The 24,073-nt window shown below is 44.2% G+C and overlaps 2 protein-coding genes across 10 annotated transcripts in view; one reads left to right on the top strand and one right to left on the bottom strand.

Annotated features, from left to right (window-relative positions):
- Positions 1-16,655, top strand: part of LOC122570491 (lachesin-like) — a 269,681-nt gene extending 253,026 nt beyond the window's left edge. For all 8 annotated transcript variants that reach the window (XM_043732905.1, XM_043732867.1, XM_043732929.1 and 5 more), the window contains one exon: positions 15,688-16,655. In XM_043732905.1, the coding sequence (XP_043588840.1) occupies positions 15,688-15,797 (110 nt within the window). In that variant the 3' untranslated portion in view covers positions 15,798-16,655. The remainder of the gene's footprint in view (positions 1-15,687) is intronic.
- Positions 1-24,073, bottom strand: part of LOC122570527 (alpha-(1,3)-fucosyltransferase C-like) — a 118,506-nt gene that overhangs the window by 72,389 nt on the left and 22,044 nt on the right. The gene's annotated exons all lie outside the window — the stretch shown is intronic.

Below are 24,073 nucleotides of genomic sequence, written 5' to 3' on the forward strand. Positions count from 1 at the left end.
ATAACGTTGCTGTGACACAGAGAGACGCGGATTCGCGGGAAAAGAAGAGCTCACGGCAGAAATATACGTCTTGCTTCTTGGTCGATTCGTCTTGCCGCGGAAAACTCTGGCGAGAAACGTTTCCGAAGCTTCCTTGCAGCGGCGCGGCATGAGCTTAACACGATGTAAGCCCCGCCCGGTGTGCGGATATATCGCGGTTTCTGCGGCCCGTTGCTATCCGTATCCATAAAGAATGTAAGCTTCCACGGAGACTCGTATCGTATCCTCCCTGTGGCGCAATAACGGCGACTCTCGGGATCCAAAAATTTCATGCATACGATATAAAGTATAAACGACGACTTCATCATCCCCGACGTTTCGCCCCTGCGTCTTTGCATTTTCTTTTCCATCTCCGTGCTACGCAACTTCGCGTTTCGTTCTCGATCTGCCGCGTCTCTGGTCGCGAGTGTCGCGACTGGAAAAGGGGAAGGTCGATTTCGATCTTTCCATCGTCTGCAAATGTCGAGCTCTCGACTTGTTCTATCGAGCTATGAACGCGATACAAAAGAAAGTGCGCGGAGAAAATCAGCACGCAAGGATATTGAAACGGCGAGCGGGAAAACGTACGTTTGCACTGAAACGTCTGGGATTGATTTTTGGCCTTTTCTGGAATAATAACCGCGCAAGCACGAGGCTTCCCTCGTCAAAGGAATATCCGCGCGAATATCGACAGTTTGATTCTTAAGGTCGCGATGCCGGACGTGTGGCACCTCGCGAAAATTGCCCTTCGCCTGTGAAATTTCCTGGAACCTTCTTTTGGTATTTCGAAATATCCCGCTCCTTTGAAACGGTTACGCCGGGGGAAATGCCGCCTTCCGACAGCAGAAATTGAACGTTCACGCGATGATGTTTCGTCGGAGAACGCGTGCTACAGCACGTTTGATCGTCGGTTCGTTCTCGAGTCAACGGGCTTTCATCCTACGATGCTGTTTGCGCCTTGGAAACTGGATACCAAGTTATGGATATTTGTTTTGCTGAGTTTACAAGTATCGCACGAACGGTGTTATTTAATTGAAAACGTGAAACAATAGCGTAAAGCTTTTTACGCGATGGTATCGTAGACTCGTCGATTTGCCGGGCAACGACGAGGCACTGAATTCACAGTTACGGTAAAATTTCGTCACCCACACATCCAGCTACACCGACCTGTGTTCTGTCGGCAAATGACTATTTACGGTAACGACAACGATTTTGGCTTCTACCTCGCCCGCGGAATATTTAAGGAAGCTGCTATCTGGAAGGAATATTTGTTGGAGCTAGCGAGAAAGAAATTCATGAATTTCCAAACAATCGGCTGGTATTTTTCCTTCTTAAGATTATTAAGAAAAATATAATACCTGACTTTGGATAGATTCTACGAATTCAGATTTATCGTCTTTGTCGATTTATCTTCTTCTAGTTTTGTAATTCGAATATTTTCGTGCAGGGCGTTTGTTGTCTTCTTCGCGTTTCATAAACGTTTCTCAAATGTTCAACAAATTTCACAATAAACACCTACAGTCTCGAATAGACGGTAATCGGATTGAAATTCTTAATTTTTGCGATTAGATCTACGACTCAAGATTACGTAATTCTCGCGAGAAACAGAAAAGATTCTACCAGAGAAGTTCACGAAACGTTTGCAAGATGAATTTTAACATTGATCGAGCAAATCAACTTCCATGCAAGTAATATAACGGTAATATAGTGATTTTCATGAAACAAGGACGCGCTAACGTCTCGTTCTGCATGGCAAGTTAGACGATGGAAATGAAAATGGAGACGAAAGTGAGATACAAACCGGTGAGGACACGCGAACGTTGCTAGTTCGTGGTTTAACACCTGCGGGCAAAGAACAGAGCCAGGTTTCGGGCACCAGGTTTCACAGACTTTGACCGCCGAACAGGTTCGCAACGGAGCGTAGAAGCACAGCCTAAGGCGTTCCTCGATAAATTTGATGAAAAAGTTTCGCTTGGCAGCGGGTCGGCTCGCGGCGCCAAGCCGCCCCCGGCGAGAAAACGATACCTTTTCCGAGTTTCGTGTCACCAGGCTTGATAACGACGTTCCGTACCGTGAAAAGCTTAAACGTCGTCCGTTCTCTGCTCCTTTCCTCCAAGTCCCGAAGCTCTTTTTGCGATTTCCACAATTTTTTTATCTTTCTGCTTTTTGACGCAAGAATCGAGGTCTGAAGCGATGAAACTCGAATCTAGATGCTATACGCTCCAACGTTCCTTCAGAAATATATATTTTCATAAACATGACGGTTTCGCTCGTTAATTGATTTTTATACTCTCGTTCCGTCGACGTTGACGTTGACAAATTTTACGAGATGCCGAGCAACGCATTTGCAATTATCACGTTACATCGTACGTTGGTATATATTAGCTCGTATCGTCATCTTGTCAGTCGTAAAGTTAAAACGAAGTAGGTCGAAGTCGTTCCGACGATCGCCAGCGAGCGTAACGCGTGTTTATTGTCCTAATTGCTGTTGAGCAAATATTTTTTACGTGACGGATCGTATGTGAAGTTCGGCCATCAGAGAGGAATTCGACAACAGCGTATAATGCATAATAAAGCCGAAAATCAGAGACAGCAGCGCATTAATTAAAAGGGGAATTAATTAAAGTTTCGCCGGAGAGGGGTTACGTGTCGTTAGCAGAGTCGATCAGGACCGTGCTCGCGGTCCCTGATAAATAAACAATTTTCGGCCAGGTAATCGACGGGGGCCGCGTGTTATTGCTCGGAATCCCATTAGCCAACGGCAAAAAGGAAACCGAGATAACGCTAACAAACTTCGGTGATCGCCGGCGCAATCGGAATTTCAATATTTCGCAAATCGATTATCAGCGTGCGGACACCGCTGCTGCCAGCGAGCCGTTCTGTTCGTCAGCCTACAATCGACTACCAACGAAACATCATGCGATTCTGAATTATAGAGAATTACACAGGGTCACGCCCAGTTCATGAAATATTAACAGTCCGATGTAACCTTCCAACGCGGCACTTTGCCCTTTCGCTTGGCCACTTTTCCCATTCTGCTGCCCATTCTGGCTCTAGAACCGGTTATACCGATTTGTCGTGCGATACAACGTTCTTGTCGATCGCTCAATCTCGTCCGGACCTCTCAATTACACAACGTTCGCGTTAGGCTATCGTTAAACCGGATGCGTATTTCGACGAACTGTCAAAACCTGTCGAAGAGTGAAATTTGATTGAATTGAACGGCGAGATCGTTTCATTTTTACGGCCAAACTGAAGGACGTACTTTCTCTTTTACGTGTTCTCTTTTCGATCGATACATGCACCATTCCTCTCGATGACTTTTCGCCACCTCTGTGGTAACTTTGTTATCCCGTCTGTCGGCGTTGTTTAGTCCTCTGCGAACAAGAAACGTTCCAATTCGTTTCCCCAGTCTTCAAAAGAGAAGAAGATCTTATCGTCGAGGTAGTTTTGTGCCGAATAAGTGAGAGTCTGAGCATGCGTGATCGGGAGAATGTCGTAGACGGAATGGAACATTCCATTCAACTTGTAGGAATTCTTGTCGCGCGAAGATCGACACGCGTGGTTTTGCGTTGTCTCGGTGAAACACGTTCGAACTTGTATCGGACTAGCAAGAAACAAATATTCCCAAAAATATTTGTTCTACACTCCACAGTTGTCCGACGATCGATCAACGATACCGGATTAGACCAATTAAATCGAAGTTAGTGGCCATTGTTTAAACTCGGTTGCTTCTCGCTATTAAAAAACGGAACGAACTGTTTTATTTAACGCAATGTATATGAAGCTGTTCATAAGGATCTACATACACTGGCTCGCGAACGTATTTGAACTCTTTTAGAAAATATTTACATAGCTATGTATATGTATGGATATTATTATATAACCAAGTTTTCCACTTAAACGCTCCAGCTTCGCAGAAACAAAGCAACGCTGACAAAATATTGCTTTAATATACTCTTTGATACCGGCCAGCCTTTTCTATTCTCCGAGCTCTTCTTGTCTCGCATTACCTACCATCTTCCTCATTCTCCAACCTTTTCACCTCGTTCCGGCTGGTCTGTCGCTTCCTGTTTCACTTCCGTTTCCTCCGCAACTTGGCCTTTCCAGTTGTCGGTTTTTCGGACCACTTTTCCTCTGTTCCCCGGTTCACCCATTTCCAGACCACTCTTCCCCTCGGTTTTCTGCCAAGCGTTACGCTTCTGTCCGTCCTGCAGCGTGCGCCTAATGCACTAAATTGCCAGCTAGCGAGCGCTATGCTAATGTCTTTACTCGCGAATCCGGTAGCCGAGCGCGCGGAAAGAAAAACCTCGGAATCTACGTCGCGCGTTCTACCTCGATTCTTTGGAAAATGCAGAGGATCAGTTCGCAAACTCGTTTTCATCTACGGTAGAATTTATCTGCCCGGCGAGAACGTAATCAATATTTCGACGTTTCTACACACTTCTTACCAACGTATTACGAACATACTGTGGCTGTAATTTCACTTTTCAGTGAGATAATTGATACCGCGTCAAAGATAATGGAGATTGATCTAATCGATAATTTTCCTGAATGCCGGAACGTTACGGTTTATTAGCTTTGTGGTATTGCGCGATCCTGAAACTATCCGCCGTTACAATGCGGCGTGCGTTTATGACGATGATGATCAGTGTGCTCGCGAGTCATTGTCGTGGTAGGTACCTAAATTTTGCTATACGGACGGCGGATCGTCGATTCATAGTGCAAAGTCGGGAGAACGAGCGAATATATGAATTTAACATTTCTCCGTCTGGTAATCTGCACAGGTGAAAATTAGTTTTAGAAATTAACCGCGCTGGGATCTAATTTTCCATTTATGCATCTACGTTTCCTGCCGTGAGCATTCGGACACGTTACGTTTATTGAGAAACTCTAGCAAATTGTATTTCCTATGATGTTTTATACTACGGAAAACGTAAATTATAGATATAAGATAAGTGAAATGTAAGAGTTGTAAAAAGCCGGTGAAGTTGTACAAATCAACTGATTTTCTAATACATACTTATAGTTAACAGTACGCTTCGCTCGTACTGTAACAAAGATCACTAATTTTCGTTATCGGAGGAAAACTATCGCATCCATCGATCGTATCACGCGAAAGGAAAAAAGTGAAGAAAACTTGCGAGATCAAGTAATCGGAACCAGCTACTACCACTCGTACATTCACTCTGCGTCTACTGTAACACTTTAAAACAATTTATCTCGCGCAAGTAGAAAAGTCGTCAACGATACGCAGCATCAAAATTGACTCATTTCCTTATCGTCCTCTCATTTGTTGGATTGGCAACTAAGTAACTGCGGATTTTGTCGTTAGGTGGTAATAACAAAATCCGCAATCATTTAATCGCCAATCTAGTAGATAGTTCTAACCATTAATACAGAAATATGAAAACGAAATATTTTGAAGCGAGTTGAAACCGATATAACAGCAAAGGCAAAAGGGAGATGATCGATTGGCAAGGAAACAGAGCTGGAAGCGAATCTGCATAGGGAAAAAAGGGAGGATTAGAAAGGAATTCGCGCGAGTCTCATCGTCGACAAAGGACATCCGTAATACGCGTGTATATTTGCGCAGCGTGTGCAATATATAACGCAGTGGAGCGATATTAAGCGGCTCTCCCGCGTTCGGGGCCCCTCTTTCCGCATCAAACGGGAATTATGTTACAGCAATGAGGGCGTAACGACGAGCAAACGAGGCTGTTTGCGAAGGCAGCAGCCGAGTAAAATCGTCAAACGTTTCACCGAAAAATCGGGGATATAGAACACCGCACACCGTCAGAAGATGTTCCATTCGCGAACGCTTCACTCGTTTCTAAAACTCCACCCGACTTTATCCCCGGTCGCCCCCCCTCACTCTCTCTCTCTCTCTCTCTCTCCCTCTTCTTTACTATTTCTCTGTATCTCATTCTCTCGCCCCCTGTAAAATGTTTCTCCCGCGACGAGAATATTCTGACGAAACAATGAATGCTGCAACGGTTGAAAATCGAGACTCGGATTAATGAAGAGTATTGTTAGGGGAATTAGACGCGTATATGTACGATTGTGAAGAGCTTAATTGTTGAAAATTCTGTTATTCTATCGTCGTGTTTGTTGCATTTGAAGGAAAATCTTGGAGGTAGATCTTACAACGCTGCTCGTCGTAGATCAATTAAAGCTGATTAAGAAAGGAGAAACGAAATATCGGATGCTGCCGTTTTAACGAGAAATTATCTCCAGTATAGGTGTATTCTCTGCTCCCTTTTTTTCTCTCTCCGTTACATGGGTAATTTCCTCCGTTACAACGTTGCATTGTAACAAGCAGACGTTATATAAAGAACGGTAACGATCTTTAACGCGACTTTCAGAGGTCTTTCATTATCATCGTCACAATCCTCGCTCGATCCTTTCACAGGCAAACTTTCAAATGTAGTACCATAAATACCTTACGTGTCGTCATACATGACGTATTCCTTTTAAATTTCGTTGTTTCGTCGCGTTAACAAGGAGCTAAAATCATTCTCAGTTTAAACGAGACACCCTGTGCGTATCGTCATCTCGTTCTATACGAAACTAGACCATCTCGATCCGATCCATCGAGTGTCGAACGTTTCGTATCAATCTCAAACGCAATCAAAGAGTGTTGTGCCATTTAGACGAACTCTCGGATGAATCTGAAACGTTCGACGCGGTGCAAAGGTTCGTCCATGGAAGCGCGACAAGCTAAATTCGCTCGGCTGAATTTTCAGTTGCGAGTTCGCCGAAAAAACGGTCGCCACCGAGGCCGAGGAAGACACGGGTGGCGTTCTTGGACGCGGCGCGCGTTTAACTTCCGCCGGAAGGGCGGCTCGAGTGGCTTCGTGTCCGTTCGTCGCACGAGGAGTGCACTCTGGGAACAGTCGCGGCGTGAAACGAGCGTGGAAACGCTCGCGCGATTCCCATCCTCGTTTCGCATCGTCCCACTTTCCCCTGGAGAATCCCGGTTTATCCCCGACAGACTGAGAAAAACGTTTCTTCCGCATCGGAATCCTTTTGCCGAGCCCTCTGTTTCACCGCGCCGCGAAGTGGCGATCAAGGGAAGCGACGTTTCTGGCCGATTTTACGGCTTCCGCTTTTTCGATGTGCCTCGCGAGCGTTTTCCGTGGCGCCCGGGGCTTGCGCGCGCGCGCCAATAGTCAGGGAAAGAGGAAGTGGCTTCTCGTCGCATCGCACGAAAGCCATGTTCTTATTGACTGGAAGCCTGCAGGTACGACGCGTATCAGCTTAGACGATTGGGTGTTATCGAATGGAAACAACAACGTTTCGTTTTCCGACAGAGTTTCCCGTGGCTCGTTCCCGGGATATTGCCGTCTTTGATCTCTATACCATCCGTTTATCGCGATTTAGAATAGCGTAGATCCTTTGCACGATAATCCTCCAATGATGTCTTCCGCAGCTTTACTGGAACGCAGAGTTACAAATCTGATTCGATAGAATGGAATAACGTGGTATAGAATTTGGATCCATTTAACGATAGGGATTATTGTTATCGAATGTCTCGAAAGTTTACTCGAGACTTCGATATCTGCGCTTCTGTGAATGCTCGAAAAGGTGGAAATAAAAATTGCTGCTTGATCGAAGAGAGATGGTAAGGATCGGTTTCGCCTCTTGACGATTGTACTTCAAACAAACAAGGATAAACAAGGAACTGCGATATACAAGTTATGATACAAAATACGAAGGTATGTGGCAATTTACGTGCGTTGAACGTGAATCGCGCGTTAATTAACTCGAAATTAGGTTTGTGTATCGAAGCAGACAGAGCGTGGTTCGATGGAAAATCGATGAAAATTTTAAGCCGAATAGAAAGGAGGATGTGAAGGTAATAAAATCGACTTGTATAGAGATGAAATACGCGATCGATTAAGGAAATGTTGTAAAGGAGATGGGAAAATATCGTTGATGAAAAGAATTGTTCTAAAGCGTTAACGTGCACGAACTATCGGTCTTGCTGAAACTCGGTGCCGTGTTTATGCTGTCCAAACGGTGCATTAAGTCACGTGTACACGCGTGATAAATGAACCAGCGAACGGTAGAGCTATTAGTCTTCGTTGTCACGAATTATGGTGGACAAAATTTGTAGAAGTACATATGTACGTCGGTAGACGGCCACGAGTTGTCCCGAAATGAGATACAGAGTGTCGCCGAGCATTTCAAGCGCGCCCGTATTTCGTCAGAATGCTCGTCTAAAAACTCTCCTCGCTATCGAGTCGAATATTACCCTGGAAAAGTTCATTTTTTAACAGGGAAGAAGATAAAAAAGCAAAGGGCCATCCTTTTTCTTCTAAATTCGCGTAGACAGAAATAGATCCACGAGAATGGAGAAAAATGTGCGACTCGAATGAACTCCCGAGACCAAATCCACGTCGCAGATAATAAAATCTCGTTTCTCGGCGACGTAATTTGCGAGTCATATTTCCCGCGTACAGAACGATAGGGCTTCTGGTCCCCGGTTTCACTCGAATTCCTTTCGTTTCCTGAGAAAAAATAGTGCGTGAACTCGGCCTATAAATATAAAAGGGATACTCCGGCATGGCAGAGGAAACGTGGTAAACGGGCCGTCTAAAAAGGGAAAAGAAAAAGGAGAGACAGGATCGAGCAACCATCGCTTCGTTCAGGTAATTTCCTTGCGAGGTATAAAAGGGTCAACGAAGGATGCCTTCTAGTCTCTCGAGCCTTCCTGGATCTGTTGCCCTTCACATACGTAATGTATACGTCGACGAAGACGAAGCAACCCCCATAGAAATTCCACGTTTAGCCCCGGACATATATACACGGTAGAACAGTGGAAAGGGGATGGGCTTGATAAATGAATTCGTGGGTGATACGCGAGGAAAAACGTGGATTCTGATCTCGTTCTTTTCCGGCTGAGAGACTAAAGACACCTCGGGGCATGGCGAGAGCAGAAAGAAGAAACGACGGTCTGGTTCCTAAGTGCACCATCGACCAACCGGAATCACGAATGTCTACATGCCGTAACAACGTCAGGCATTCGTGTTGTCGCGTGCTTCTTCCTGTCCACAACTGTTTAAGCCACTTTCGTGGCGAAGAGCAGAACGGTGTTCTTGCGCGAGGATAAATTATCCAGAGGAAATATCCAGAATTATAACCCTAATACTTCTTAAGTCTGTCGTGCGTTCGCGTGACTTACGAATAATAAATTTCGTCTGGTTGCAAGCGACGAGAACATACTTTTGAAAAATAACTTTTTACCTGATGGAAGTACGTTTTTTTAGCCTAGTTTTACGATCACGGAAAAAATACAGGTGCTCTTGTCAAATCTAGCACCGACTATCACGCAAGTACGAATTGAAGTTTGATAGTTGTATCGTTAAGAACTCATTTTACTTAGTGGAGAGATATTTTAGAGAGATGTGAAAAGATCGTGGTCCTAAATGATGGTGGTACATCGATTTAATCTACTGCTGATATCGTGCTGATATAAAAATGATTAATATCGCGTGACAAACGACATCGTTGCTAATTCGATATTTCTCTCTGTCTGCCACTCGTCGAATCCACGGCACGGTTTGTCCTAAATCATCCCATAGTTGTGTAATCGGCAACCGAAGTTGCATATTCTTGCCGTTCGTGAGATGCATTTTCCTGCATCGCGACGAGTCACCGGAACATTCCGCTGACTCAGTCGCTGCCGATAGTCCGCGACCATTAAAACAACAGCACGTTAGAAGTAACTTTAGACGTCGCAAATTGCACGTGCCACAAGTACCAAAGCACTTTGGAGAGATCCGCTCCCTGTGCCGCCTCCGTCCTGCTTTCTCGTTCTCACGCTCCTGCGCTTGTCTCTCTATCTATCCGGTGGCGATATATAACCGATAACTCGATAACCTTCTTATTCCCTTCGACCTCATTTCCCCCGCCCATCGATTTACAACGTTATAACTGGCCTCGTCTTGTCTCTTAAAGCTGACGGCACCGCGGCCATCTTGCAAGAGAAAGAAAAAGACAGAGAAGAGAGAACCTCGTCGAGGCTGCCTTCCCGTTAACGTCACGTTTGATTTTCGCAAATTCACCGCGTTATGACGTTCGATATGCGTACTATACGCTATTTACGTTGCAACGAAATATAAATTGCAACTGGATGGTGAACGACGTACGTAGATTTCCGGTGGTACGTTAGATCGTAAATCAGTACGGCTTATGTCTCGATACGATCGCCGCTATAAGCTCATCGCGCAACCCCTCCCTTTCGACGTGGCGGAAGGGAAAAGAATCACCTCTCACCTCATTTTTCTACGCGAGATCGTCCGTGTACCGTGATACTTGACAACGCTTATCTAAATGTTCCGTTGGAAAAACGTCGGAAGAATCATTTTGTTTGATCGGAGATTATTCTATTCGAAGATTAATCGCGTAGATCTGATCGTTTAACTTCGGGAGCGATACGATGTTGAATTACGACTGGAATCGTAATCGATGCGAAAAAATGCAGTAGAATGCGCACACCGGTATACTGAGAGTAAAGAAATAAAATTCATTCGTTCAGTGGTGTGTGGTTGTAAGTTTTCGTTAGGCAAAAGAAAGAAGGAAGGAAAAAGGGTGAGGGCAGGACGAAAAAGCGAACTGGTGTCGGCCGATAAAAATGTTTGCCACTGGCGTTACGTTAGGCGACCAAAGTTTCCCTTATCGTTGATTAAATTAGCGATAAGGAAGTTCGAGCGTCGTTTTAATGGATCGCAAAAACGGAACGCGAGATAGGAGCGGACGTTACGAAAATCGATGACTCGGCTAATCCACTTTTTACCCCGTCGTTTTGTACCGTTCCCTTTCGACGTTTCAAACATCCAACGAATTTCGTCGGTTACGATGGATTTTCGAGGAAAAGAGAAAAGAATGGATCAAAAAAAAAAAAAAAAACGAGAGGAAATAGAATTCGAAAGTTTCAGTTTCACCTTCGATCGGTTTGACGTAAAAATATCGCGAAAGAAGAATGTTAACGCGGTATTAAGTGACGTTTAGAGACAATGGCCGTGAAAAAGAACTGACGTATCGGCAAAACGACAAACATTAACCGTTCGCGAAGGATTCCGATTGGCTTTGAATTGGCGAACTTTTAGCCGGAAAGGAAACAGAAGGGGAACAGAAATGGATCGAGGCCGATGATGATAAATCTACGCGGACGCCGGGGTGTCATCGAAAAATTTCACGGCTTCGCCAGCGCGACACCTGTCGATATCGAGACGTTACATTAAAATTCACCGGCATGCACCCGGATTAACCGAGATTCTTCGCGACGTAACTTCCAGTGGCTTCGAAAAAGCACCGCGAAATCGCATCAACCCACACGCGGCCAATTTGCTTTTTTCCATGAATAATTCCGCCATGAATCTTCGATCGTCGCCGTGCAACTGAATGAAGGGTAACGCGTATGAAATACCAATATTGAAACGTCCCTGCGTATCGTGCAAGAGAAATATTGAAATCTCTCTGGGGAGAAGTTTTAGCTTTTTCGTCCGCCTTAGTGCAAAAACGTATCTATCACGCGAACGTCAAAAGTATCCATTTTACAATGGGAAATGAATTTAACGAGGATGACGTTCCAGAAAGGAAATGGACTAAAAATTGTCGAAGTTGTAGAGCCAGCAGCAAAGTTGCTACTTGAATTAGAGTAGTTCGGGTATCTTCGAAAGTCTCGAAGAAGTATCTTCGAGAACTACGTAACACGGAATCGAACTGGATATTACTCGAGTCAAAGAGAACATGTCGTGGCTTCCACGAACAGACAAATAAATCGCATAATCGATATTTGAAATGTAATAATATCGTAGAAAAGGAATACAATCGAGCAATTAACGTCAAGTTAACTGAAATCAGAGGGTGGTAATAACCGTGGTAATAAACACGCCCGGTCTCATTGTTCGATCAGACACTCGTTCTTCGTATCGACGGCTGTCGATATCGTAGCTCGGCATTAAAATTCACGGTGGCGTTTTCCGATTTAGCGAGAACCTTCCAAGCGACGTCGTCTCTCTATCTCAGCCAGGTGCATCGAGTTTACGTCGTCGTCGTCGTCGTCGTCGTCGATGATGGTGGTCTTGCCTGGTCGTCGGCAAGCTTGTTACTTTGCATTTGCGAACGACGCTGTCCGACATGCTCTATGAAAAATACATAATTCAGCCAGAAGCAAAGTGTCAATAATAATACCTATATCTGCGTTCCAGTCCAGTGACCGACGATATTTCAGAATGTGCCCCGGTCACGGACACGCGCCACGGGCCATTTTATTTCGCGATATAATGCTTGACTCCTCGTCCTTCTTACCGTCTGACATATTGGTCGCGATAGCGAGTAATCCGTTACGTCAGTCCGTATCCGCGATAAGAACGCCGCGCGGACCCCTCTTTCCTCTTCCTTCTTCCTCTTCATTCTCTCTCTTCTCTGCCTTTTTCCTTTTTTCTACCCTCTCCTTACTCCCTCTTTCCTTCTTCGTTTATTCGTCTCTTTATTCCCTCTTCCATCCTCTCTCTATCCATTTCTCCGCCAACGTTTTCGCTCTTCCGCCTCCCTGCTACTTCGTTTTATTTTCCCACCCCGAACCCGGTGCTTTTCTCATTTCGCCTCTTTGTGCTTTTCGTTTCGTCTGTTTGTCCCGTTTCTTTGTTCCCTTCTCGCATCTGTCCCTCTTTCCACGCGTGTGCCTCTCCCCTCCGTCCCTCTGCTTCTCTCTCATTCACCTCTTTTTCAACAATCTACCCCGAGCCACGATGGAACGGCCAATATATTTGCAGACGCAAAACTTCCAGCTAGATTCGCGCCGGCGTAGCGAGAATACAGTGCGCCGCATGGAAAACGTGATGCAGATCAACGATAAATCAGACGGCGAGCGGCCATGTAAATAAAAATCTTACGAAAAAGAGGAGCTAGTAGAGAGGGAAGAATGAAGCTTTTTGTGCGAAAGGGTGCCACTGGCTGTCATTTCGGTCGGCATCCAATTTGAAATTTTTCATCGGCCGATAACCGATACGCGGCTCGATTTGTAATTTTGTCCGCGATCAAGAAGCCCCATACCGCGGTCCCCGAACATTCGACGAATCCAACTATTCGACGTTATTTACCCGATATATTCCCCATCCCCCGTATCCCTCTATTCGATCCTCGGAATCTCTGGATTATTTATAACTCTATTTGCTCCATTCGAGCGAACCCGAGATAAATAGTCCAGACGCGATAAATTACGTTTCACAAGTTAGCTGGCGCTTAATTCGTCCCTACGGAGCCTTGCTTCCACTTGAGATTTTTAAGAAAGGCAACGCGAAGTCGAATATAGTCGAGGTACGCTAAGAGACTGTTCAACTTTGTACTCCGTTGACAAATTGTTATTTCCGTTCTCGTCGACGAGAAACGAAAAAGATGAAAAGCCGCCTGTACAAATTGATCCATAGATATTTGTGATCTGTCTTTCTTCGAAAAATTACGTTCGCTTTCCAAAGGCTTCGCTGCAACAGCGTTCAAAATTTGCTAGTCGATCGTATAAATATAACAACGTCTCACGGTGCGGATAATTTAAATATTCGAAGCTCGACGCTATCGGACTAGATATGAGAAGAAAAAGAGGAAACACCGCGTGCAAAGTTTGCGCGGCAAAAACGCGCGTTTCCTCTTTCACCCCTTCGATTTAGCCGCACGGAACGACGAAGCGACTCGAACGCCTGATGCCGCATATAAACAGAAAGAAACGCGAGGGACTCGCTGTCAAGCTGACAGGTAATTCACAGCGCGGAAGGCAGGTTCTTCTGGCGGTAACTTTGATTTCGTGACCCTTCGGCGAGACTGTCGCAAATTTGAGAAGGAACGAGTGGCAGGTCCGTGACAACCGGCTGAAGATCGACCCTTACTTCTCTTTCTCCCTCTTCTGGTTTAAATTAAACCGTGTTGCTTCTACAGCATGAAGACACTGGAAGTTTTCTTAAAATTTCAATATCGTCGAGCATCGAGGGGATGGGAATTCATATGGACAACGAATAATCGAGAACCGGGAGAATATTTATGCTAGAGTATTGGCAACTGAACGGAGAATGATTCAGAGAATGCAGGTTGAAGTTTCGTATATACGGTGATACGTGAATATTTTGATTATACCCGATAAGAATGTCTATTGTGCATACGAGATTTATAAAAGCGCATTGAATACGAGGAACAATAAGAAAAATTGGTAGGGAAAATTGAAGTTGAGCGAAATAAGGTTCGAGAAAATGGAATGGCGCCGAATAAGTTATTCTAGAATTAAATTATCATTGTTGCTTTTCTATTGTATCGTTTCATTATAATTCCGTGTACTATTTTACTTTATGTTTATCGAGTAAAAAATTGCCCGCGATTCGACGTTGTACAAATTGTTTTTCGATAAAAAGATAACCTATATACTTTGGAAATATTCTAGGAATACGTTGAAAAAGAGGTTGTTGCAAAGAGGGAAAATAGTTGGAATACGATAACAAGTGTTTTGTTCGTACAATCATCTGAAACGCGAACGAAAGCATAGTAGAAATTTTATTTAAGACCGACGTCTTCAACAGAAGAGAATTTAGGTGTAACATCCGTGATAGAAGAAACGTTCTCGTCGTTCCAGCGAGGAAGGCTGTATTTATTGGAAAACCAATGAGATCTTGGTCGTTGCACGAGCAAGCTTAGATCAGAGATAACACGAAAGAAACACCCGTGGGATTTTAGACGAAAAAGTTCCACTCGAAACTCTTCGCTTTCTCCGCTGCTTAGACGAGTTTTCTGGGACAAGTTTTCGCCCAGCGATATCGTTCTCCGCGTATGCCGTCACATACGCGGCGAGTATTTCGAAAATCCGTTTCTCTGCTTTAAATGTTAATTTAAATTCCGTACGACGCGACTTTCTGTCGATGACTGAAGGCTTTAGGAGAGTGGAAACATTCGTTCGGGCATAAATACCGGCTCGTTTTATTCGTTGCAGAGATAAAACGGTACTCGAATAATTTTGTCACAGCGACGAGAACGAGAAATGTTTGAAATACTTTCCGATCGCCGGTTGTAATTCAGCCGCGACCGAGATTCCGCGGTAGCGCGAAATTTTAAACGGCAAATGCTCGAATAGAATTTCATTTTGACACCTAATTACCGCGATAATAAGCTTTGGAAATTAGGAACGTCTGCTGACCACACGAGCTACGGTGCATGATTAACGTGGCCAGATTTACGCGTAAGCCAATGACTAAACCGTAATCTACAGGGACTCGAGTCGTGTAACCGGAAAATTATAATTCCCTCGCTGCCGTTCCCTTATGGATGGATTTATCCCGTTTGCATCGTCGCTAAACAACGATGAATTCTATTCCAAGTGCGTCCTTGTAGATTCATATTCGTAGCTCGCGTAGAATTTTCCAGGCTCTCTATTCCAATAGCGTTAGAACAATCGAATTCCAAAGGAGTAATTCTCTTGCCTTCTCGTTCGAAACGAAATTCCCGTGGTCCTGTACGATCGTCTTGTATACGATGCATAACCGGGACGTGTAAGAGACACACACGAACAGACACGTGCATCTTTCTACATCTTTTTATCCTCGAACAGAAGCATGGCACTCAGCCGGATGCGAGCGCATAAGGCGGCTACGAAGTAACGAGGAAAATGCATTTCTGTTTCAGGAAGCGCGTACATCATAAGATGGAGTGCCCCGCAACTGATGGTGGTAGCGGTGCAGTATATCCTCACGGGGCCCTATATGCCCCCGTACGTGCCCCAGACGGCGAATTAGGAGATGGACCACGAAAAACGTGGATCATGTTCGTCCAGGACGTTCTGTCGCGCCCTGTGTACGTGTGTCTGACCTTTGCATCTCGATCTACTTGCAGCGGAGAGCCGCGCACCAAAATACGATGCACCTGCGAAATACGATATCAGCGTATCGAACGTAATCTATCAACGAGACGAAAGCGAGAGTGCCGTTTTTATTCTTTCGTTAATGGCAATTCGATAGGTAGGATAGTAAAAATAGTAACGAAATAATTTTGCGCTAGAATATATTTAGAACGATTATTTGTTGTATGAAAGGAACGAAACGATATGTTGGATTAATATTTGCGATTAGATTGACGGTTGATGCGATACATTAGCGGAAACAGACGAAATTATTTGTCAGCCGGGTTGTATACCTTTAATTGGATTGTTAATCGCAATCGAATATTAATTAGGGTAATTGAATTATGTATCGGCAGCCGCTGGATTACGGGCTTAATTAGCATCAGATATTTATTGTGAGGTGAATTATCTTGGTAAATTATTTGTCGGAAGTAATGACGTATGAACAGGAAACGAACCGTTTTCCAGCAGCAATATGACATTGCACCACGAGCCTGTACTTAATCGGTGCAATTAGAGAGAAATTTATACGGTACTCGTCGATGTCCTTCGAATTTTTATTTTCACCTTTATACAATGTTTTATGGTAATTATTTACGACCATACATGATGGCATGCAATTTTCATAATTCTATCATTCGAGAACTATGTGAAACCGTAGCAGAGAATCGTAATGAAAATCGATAACACTTACGTTGTTTCGATGGTCCAATACAAGGCAAAGGATAACAGTCCCGGGCGACGTAAACTCCTCCTTCTTCTACAATTTGCAAGAAATGGAAAGTTAACTCGATCCTTGAAAATTTGAAATAAAGTTGCAAATACCGAGCGGAGCAACATCGTGACGAGATAAGTCAAGGGTAAAATATGAGTAAAAAAAGAGAAAAGAACAAGACGAACGTTGGAGCTCTAGGAAAACCATCTCCAGGTCTTTTCATCGAAATACTCCGGGGTTAACACGTAGCGCGATAAATTCCGAAAACAATCAAACTCGCCGGAGCTCGACCGCCTTTCTCCCCAACGCTCAAAATGATAAATCTGTCCTATGAGAGTACATACTTGGCGCAGGTGAACAAAACAGACCGAACTCTAGATTCTCCTTGCGATGCGCGAACGTTTTCCATGTTGCCTCGTTCGACGTTACACAGAGAACATACGATATCGCGTCAATTAAAACGGTATCGCCGTTCCAATTGGGGAAAAACGCGATATTGTTCGATAAATCTCGCGGATTACGCGATCAAGCGGAAAGGGAAGAAGGAGGAGGAGGTGAAAAACTGGAAAGAGAAACACGGCGTGGCCGCGATCAGAAACAAGATGTCCCTAAAGACAGGGGAGGTACGTGCGTAGGTTGCGTAGGAAAGTCGCTGAATGGAATCTGCGATGCCGGAGACTTTTCAAGCGCGACCAGGAAGTAGCATTCAAGTAGATAACCCTCGAGGGAGAGAAGGGGGAATTTGATTAATGCTTCGGCACGTGAAAAATGGCGCTCGCGTCCTCGCGAGCGAAATCACGAAGGTTGGCAGGAACGTAACGATGGTTTTCGTGATATTTTAAAAACGGTCGCCACCGGAGAATCCAATTATCGAAACGGTTCGTTGGATCGTTGCTCGACGGCGGAAACTTGGTTCTCGTTTCTCAAAAAATTTCACGAACCTCGGCAACTCGCTGATTTTCCTCCCGACTCGCTTCAACTTTCACAAATTTCATCTCATTTTCTACTTTTTTTTTTTTTATTTCCGTTCACTCTCATATTTTTCGCCCGTTTTGCAATTTTTCCTTTTTCCCCTGATTTCCCGATTAATATCAGCGCAAATATTAATGCGTACCATCGCGTCGGTCGAAATTAATTTCTTCGTTGCGTTTTAATTCGCGGGACGCGTTGAAAATTCCTCGATGAATGGGGCATCCGGCGTTCGAATTTCGTGCTGTTTCATCGACAACACTGGCCCACGGATGGTGTTGCTAATTTATCGAAATACATTAAAAATCCATGCCATAATCGTGAATGATAAACGAAGGGGAAATTGAAACGAAACAGGCTCGCTTCTAATTTTAACGCGACAAAAGTGTCGTTGGAGTGGCCGGTGAAACCATTCCATGAAGCCAGTCGCGCGTTTTCCCTCGGCGCGCTCGTGCCTGACGCGCTCTCAAAGACCGAAATTACTATGATTTCCAAACGAACGTATTAATTCTAGTGGCTCCCTGTAATTAAGAAACTTTCCATTACCGATCGTGTAATCGGCACGTGACATGTAATTGGGTTTCACGATATCGTCTGTGAGAAGCTGCCAAATTGAAATACGCTAGCCGCTCGAATTAATTACCGAAAGAAGACACAAAGACATCAAACGACACGGAGAATTCAATTCCCGGGCGTGACTGGCGAACGAATCGTCTACCAATGTCGGTATAGGCCCTGGTTAATCGAAAAACGTTGATTCGTAGGCTGTCAGAGACGGTCGTGAATTCGAAATCGAGCTAACATTTCATAATCCAGTCGGTAACGAAACGCAAATATTAATAACCGGCCAGGTGCTTTGCCAGTAATTTAATTTTACCAAGCCCAATAACGAAACATCGGCTACTCGACGATGAAAATTATAAAACGATTCGTATCGCTAATACGAAAAATTTGTTCACATCTCAAGGCTCCCTGGCCTTTTACGTTATCGCGAAACACGTTCCACAACGTATTCGTTTCCGTTGTCGTTTGTTGGTTTCCGGAAATCGTACGACGTCGTAAAAATTAAAGCCTAGCTTCGGCCACGGATTCTATTTCACCACTTTGGAACGACGAAACGTTTTCGTTGCGAGGAAAACCAGGTTGAAAAGTAAGGGAACAGAGGCTACGCCATGGAATTAGTAGCAATAGCAGTAGTAGTAATAGTAGTAGTAGTATTAGTAGTAGCAGTAGGCTGGTTGACGCATAATTCTGCTTCCGGACGAATCGGTAGAAACCATTTGTGTGTCTGGTCTGGATAACTCCGTTCGTCGGTCACGCAAGCGGCTCAGGGAAGCCAGTATGAAAAGTTTCGATCGCGCGAAAAGGGCTTCGATAAAGTATCATTCGGTCGGAAAGTCTCGCAACTGGAAAGTTGGCTCACTTCGAAATTGAAAAGTTCCCTTTTATCGGTGATACCGACGGTACGGTGGTATCTTCCGCCGAATACCGAGATCCTGGAATAAAGATTCTTCGAAAACATCGACATAAAAAAGAAGGAAAAACGGAAGATAGAGAGAGAGAGAGAGAAAGGAAAGAAGAGAACGAAGAAGCAGAGAAACGTGATTTCTTGTTTAATGTACGAGAACGAGAGATAAAGCGCGGTGGAAACTCGTACGCGATGCTCGAGAAAATTTCCTTGGAAAACCGCGAGACGACTGATTCGAGCATCGAGAAACGTTCAACGGCTTGGTCTCTGTTCTCGGATTAGCATTTAAATGAAATGGCGAATTAGTGCGCCGTTTTAGATTTATCTTTCACGAGCGAGCGTCGTCAACGCGGCGCCACGCAAAGCTCCGACGCAGTCGAACGACAGACTCGTTCGAATTCGGACCACGAACCAACCGAACAGCTACATTATACGATCCTCTCTACAGTTCTGCTGTAATTACCACCGTCGCCAACGATTTAATCGAGACATCTCTATTTACCTGTTGGTCGTAAAATATTCTAAAATATCTCTCCATTCAAATTTCCAATATTATATATACAAGATATCCGCCTGAATTTCCTTAAACTGCGACGATCACGCATTTTCTACAAAGATATCATCGCGGCTGATCGATTACACGGATCGGGACAACGAATTAGGCCAACAGCTTTTCGCCGTTTGTCCGTGTGGAGGAGATCCATGGCCAAAACGGGTAGACGATCGTCACGCAGGGGAAGAGAACAAGCATTCAGATTCGAACCACGAAACAGCGCGCACGGGCGAAATATCTCACGCCAATATAATTGTACGCGTTTCAGAGGTATCATTTCGTAATCTATGTAGTCCTGGTCGGATGGGGGATTATATTAAGCGATGCGTGAGCGGCCACAGTCCACGGCAAGCCAGGCGTAACAGAGATACTGCTCGGTGACGTCGTTACACGCCACGGGTGTATTGCCGCGTCCGCGGCCCGTGCACGCGCCGATAGAATACACACCTCCCTATTTAGATGCGTGCACGGATAGGAGCCGTGTATCGTCTGGTGCACGCGCGACATGAATTTTATTCACAGCTCTCTCTCTCTCTCTCTCTCTCTTTGTCTCTCTCTCTTTATCTCTCTCTTTATCTCTCTCTCTCTCTTTCTGCCAGCCGTTATTCTATTTCACGGCCGTTACACGAAATTAATATCATCGATTGGCGGATGTTTCGTCGCACTGCTTCACCGATATTACTCTATCTCGATAGAATTACTCTACGAGATGATTCTGGAAATCAAAGAGTAGAGCAACGGAACGGTGACACATATAATGTGACACGCGACACAACGGAGTTGTAAAATTAGCGAGGAGTAAAATTGGTTCGTGTCATGGATGTCATAACGAGTGACAATAACAATCGACAATACACAGAGGGCACAGAAGCCAATCAATGTCAGTCTTTCATTAAGAACGATCTACGTCGTGCAAATACCTCTTATAATACAATATACGATCTTACATGGACCAGCAACATAAATCACTTACTGCCACACTTCTCTCTACTGCCACTTTAATTTCAAACTGTATTTTAATCTAAGAAGATCGATTTCTATTGGAAAATTGCTATTACAAAACGAGTTATTATTGCAAGATTACATAAAACGACGTAGAGTTCGTTAAGGCTGGTCGAAGTTAGCTCTAGTTTACGTAAGAACCAAGCCCTCGACGAGGCAAAGAATCCAGGTTATGTAAATTACCTCTTAAGTAGATGATAACCCAAACTTAACCCAGATTCGAGGCACGGTTAAGTCTCTCTATCCTCCGCTCGTATCTTATCCTCGGTATATTATTTTTTGCGAGTCGCGATTAGTTGTCGATTACCAAGAACCCACCGTTAAATTTCCCGTTATTCACCGCGACACGAACATCCGTTTCTCGTCGTGATCACGTCCGTAAACGTTCCCGTCCGACATGCATTCCGCGATGCAAAATAAACGAGAAACGCGTTCGCACGCGATCGCCGAGGCGCGCGTTTATCCTTCTGCATGCATGTCCAAAGGCAGGCATCATGCTCGTTCACCGTGACACGCGGTCCGATTAATAAGCAGAAAATTGCAACAGTGCGAACAACAACGAAGCCAAGACTAATGGTCGTCCTCGTGGTTCGTACTTTTCTCTATGTTGAATTACAGAAAAGAGAGAAAGAGAGAGAGACAGACAGAGAGAGAGAGAGAGAGAGAGAGAGAGAACAGCTCGACGCTGTATATTTAACGTTCTCTGCTTTATATCGCGAGCTAGATTGAAATTTAACGATTTTATTTAACGAGGAAATTTTATATTGGACGATCATTGAAAATTTTTTATCCAGTTCGATGAATTTCAAAATTACTTCCGCTCGAGTGATTTTTCAATCCTTTCGCTTTAAATATATTTGTTATTTAATATTTTATACAAATTGAGCTCAATGACTATCATCAACCGCTGAATATGCTTCTTTGGCCGAAATTCAGGTCGAGTAAGAAGTTTATTCGGTCGCCGGATTATTGGTATTTAAACGTGTTACGCGGCGCATAGTCGAACGTCGTGTATCGGACAGCGAAAGAAATTCATGGCTAATGTTCGCCTAATTGCGTTACGATAGAAGCTGGATCAATTTTATCGAGATCGGTCAGTTTGGTTTCCGAGGAATCAATCGTATTTTCTAGTGCTAATATTAGAATATTTCATTTTGCAGGGAAATAACGACGAGTAATATTTTATATCGTCGCTTTCACGACACGAAACGCATTACTAATGCAATAACGCGCGGTACCGCGTAAATTTTATTCCGTTTCAAAGCGCAAATATCGCCGCTAATTCAATTTAAAATATATGTATTCGTCGTGTTTTTTTCGTTATATTAAATTCGTAATAACGTTTCGCGAACAATCGTTTTGAACTTGGCCGTCTGACAGTTCCGTAGCTTCTCGAACCAAACGTTAATTTCAAATTAACGACGTAAAAGGGGAGAAACGATTCAGTGGATGGAACGATCGCACGAAATGGTCGTTGTCGTTGAACTCGTTGAACAAACGTGAAAATTCGAAGCGGACTGAAAACCGACCGAGATCCGCACAATAATCAAAGGTTTACGTTTCCCTGGCAATTTATTGCCTTCCTTCGCGATCCACGCGAGAAAAAAGTTGAAAGTATTTAACTTTACTGCGAGATATCACGCGGAAATTTCTTTTCATCGCGGTACTCTCAAAGACCGGAGAAACTTTTACGAGCGATGGCCATGTTTAGTAAAGTCTCTGTTACCTTACAAAAATATCCTTTGGTCTATCTCCGATCAAAAAATACCGAAGTAAAAAGCAATTGCGAGAGAGAAACGAAGGCAACTTTGGTGGAACGTAAACCGATCCGTAGCTTTTTATTGCGGCAGAAATCTGCTGGGTTAGATCGTTTTGTTCCTCTGTAGGGAAACAAGAGCGCAGAATTTCGTGGAAATTACCGGGCTTTCAAAAGCGAGTGGCGAAACAAAAGGATCGATTTAAATTACTTGGCCAGCGTAAGCGTATTTGCATGATAGTGATTTTCGTGGTTGTGTACGAATCAGCATAATAATACTTCTGAGAAATGTAACAGACCGGAATCGGACAAGCCGCTGTATATATAATATGAAATCAGAGGTTACAGAGATGGAAGAATAGGCACGATACAGTTAGAATCGGATCCTGTTATACATAATCTGTGTTACGGTCCGCGAATTCTTCTCGTCCGGTTTAACACGTGCCGCTCGTGGCAAAATTTACTGCCGCGAAAGTATTGTCTGCGAAACGCGTCCAATCTGTTGCTTCTTCCTTTGATTTCTTTCCTGACTCAGCCCCGATGAAATCGGCTAGCCGAATTTTATTTCACACCTGTGATCATTGGATCGGATTTCTATACCGTTTTCTATATCTACACGAGAAACGAAATTCATTTACGAACCACGTCTAAAATTTCGTTTCGCTTATTTAACGTCAGAAGGAGGAAGTAGGTTGGCTGTTATGAAATCCCGTTGAATTCGCAATTTGCATTATGCGAAATTTATTTTTAATAAAAATCAGAGACAGCTGGGAAATTTTTTAGTGGGACCGCGTTCGCGGGATTAATATGAAAAAAACTTGGCCGGGAAATATCTTTAAAATCCATCCGGAGTTTTAATCACCCACCGCTGCCGGCAGAACCAATAAAACTAACCCCATACATATCGAAACAAAACGAGGCCACTGTTCGTATTTCGTTATTTCATATTTACCGGAAAAACAGGATATCGGAGATTAAAGAGAGAAGCAGAGGCAGCTACTATGGAGAAATATCTTGTCTAGTTCCGATCGCGTAAAAAAAAAAAAAATAAAATGAGAAAAAACATTGAAAAATGCCCTTCATGCAACTGGCATCGAATTTTGTATCGCTTTAAACGAATCGTCCAAGAATTTCTTACAAAATTCACCATCGCCGTGTCGTTATCACAAAACAGGAAGGAAGAACGAGAGAGCCGCGAATATTTAAATTACAAACAGGCTGCGAAATTCAACCCCGCTGATCCTTATCGTTGTATACGCAGGGTACAACTGCATCGGGCGTCATAAATGTGTACTCGTTCCAGCGAGAATCACGACGATCCCGTCAGAAACGCGAACACGCGCGGTGCCAGAAGAACGAAAGTTGGGTAGAAACGACAAAATGGTTTGGCGTTCTAAGTTGAAACGAGAGAGATAAAGAGAGAGAGAAAATAGCGTTGGTAAGGGTGAAAATGGAGGAGAGAAAGAGAGATCGTCGCACGGTGTGGGTGGAGAGATCCTGTTATACACAGTCTGTATCATCACTTTGCGATGTACTTGCGAGCTTTTCCCGCCTCGTTTAACACGGCCCATTCATAATAGGGTGACGGCCGTAAAAGTATTGCCGGTTATCGCAGCGGCCGCACCACGTACCTCGCCAAACATTGTCCGACCTCCGATTTACCACCTCTACTGAACCACGGAGGGACACCTATTGTCCTGAGTTACGAT

The sequence above is a fragment of the Bombus pyrosoma genome, linkage group LG1 (genome assembly GCF_014825855.1).
Source record: "Bombus pyrosoma isolate SC7728 linkage group LG1, ASM1482585v1, whole genome shotgun sequence".
In the NCBI taxonomy this organism is placed as follows: Eukaryota; Metazoa; Arthropoda; class Insecta; order Hymenoptera; family Apidae; genus Bombus; species Bombus pyrosoma.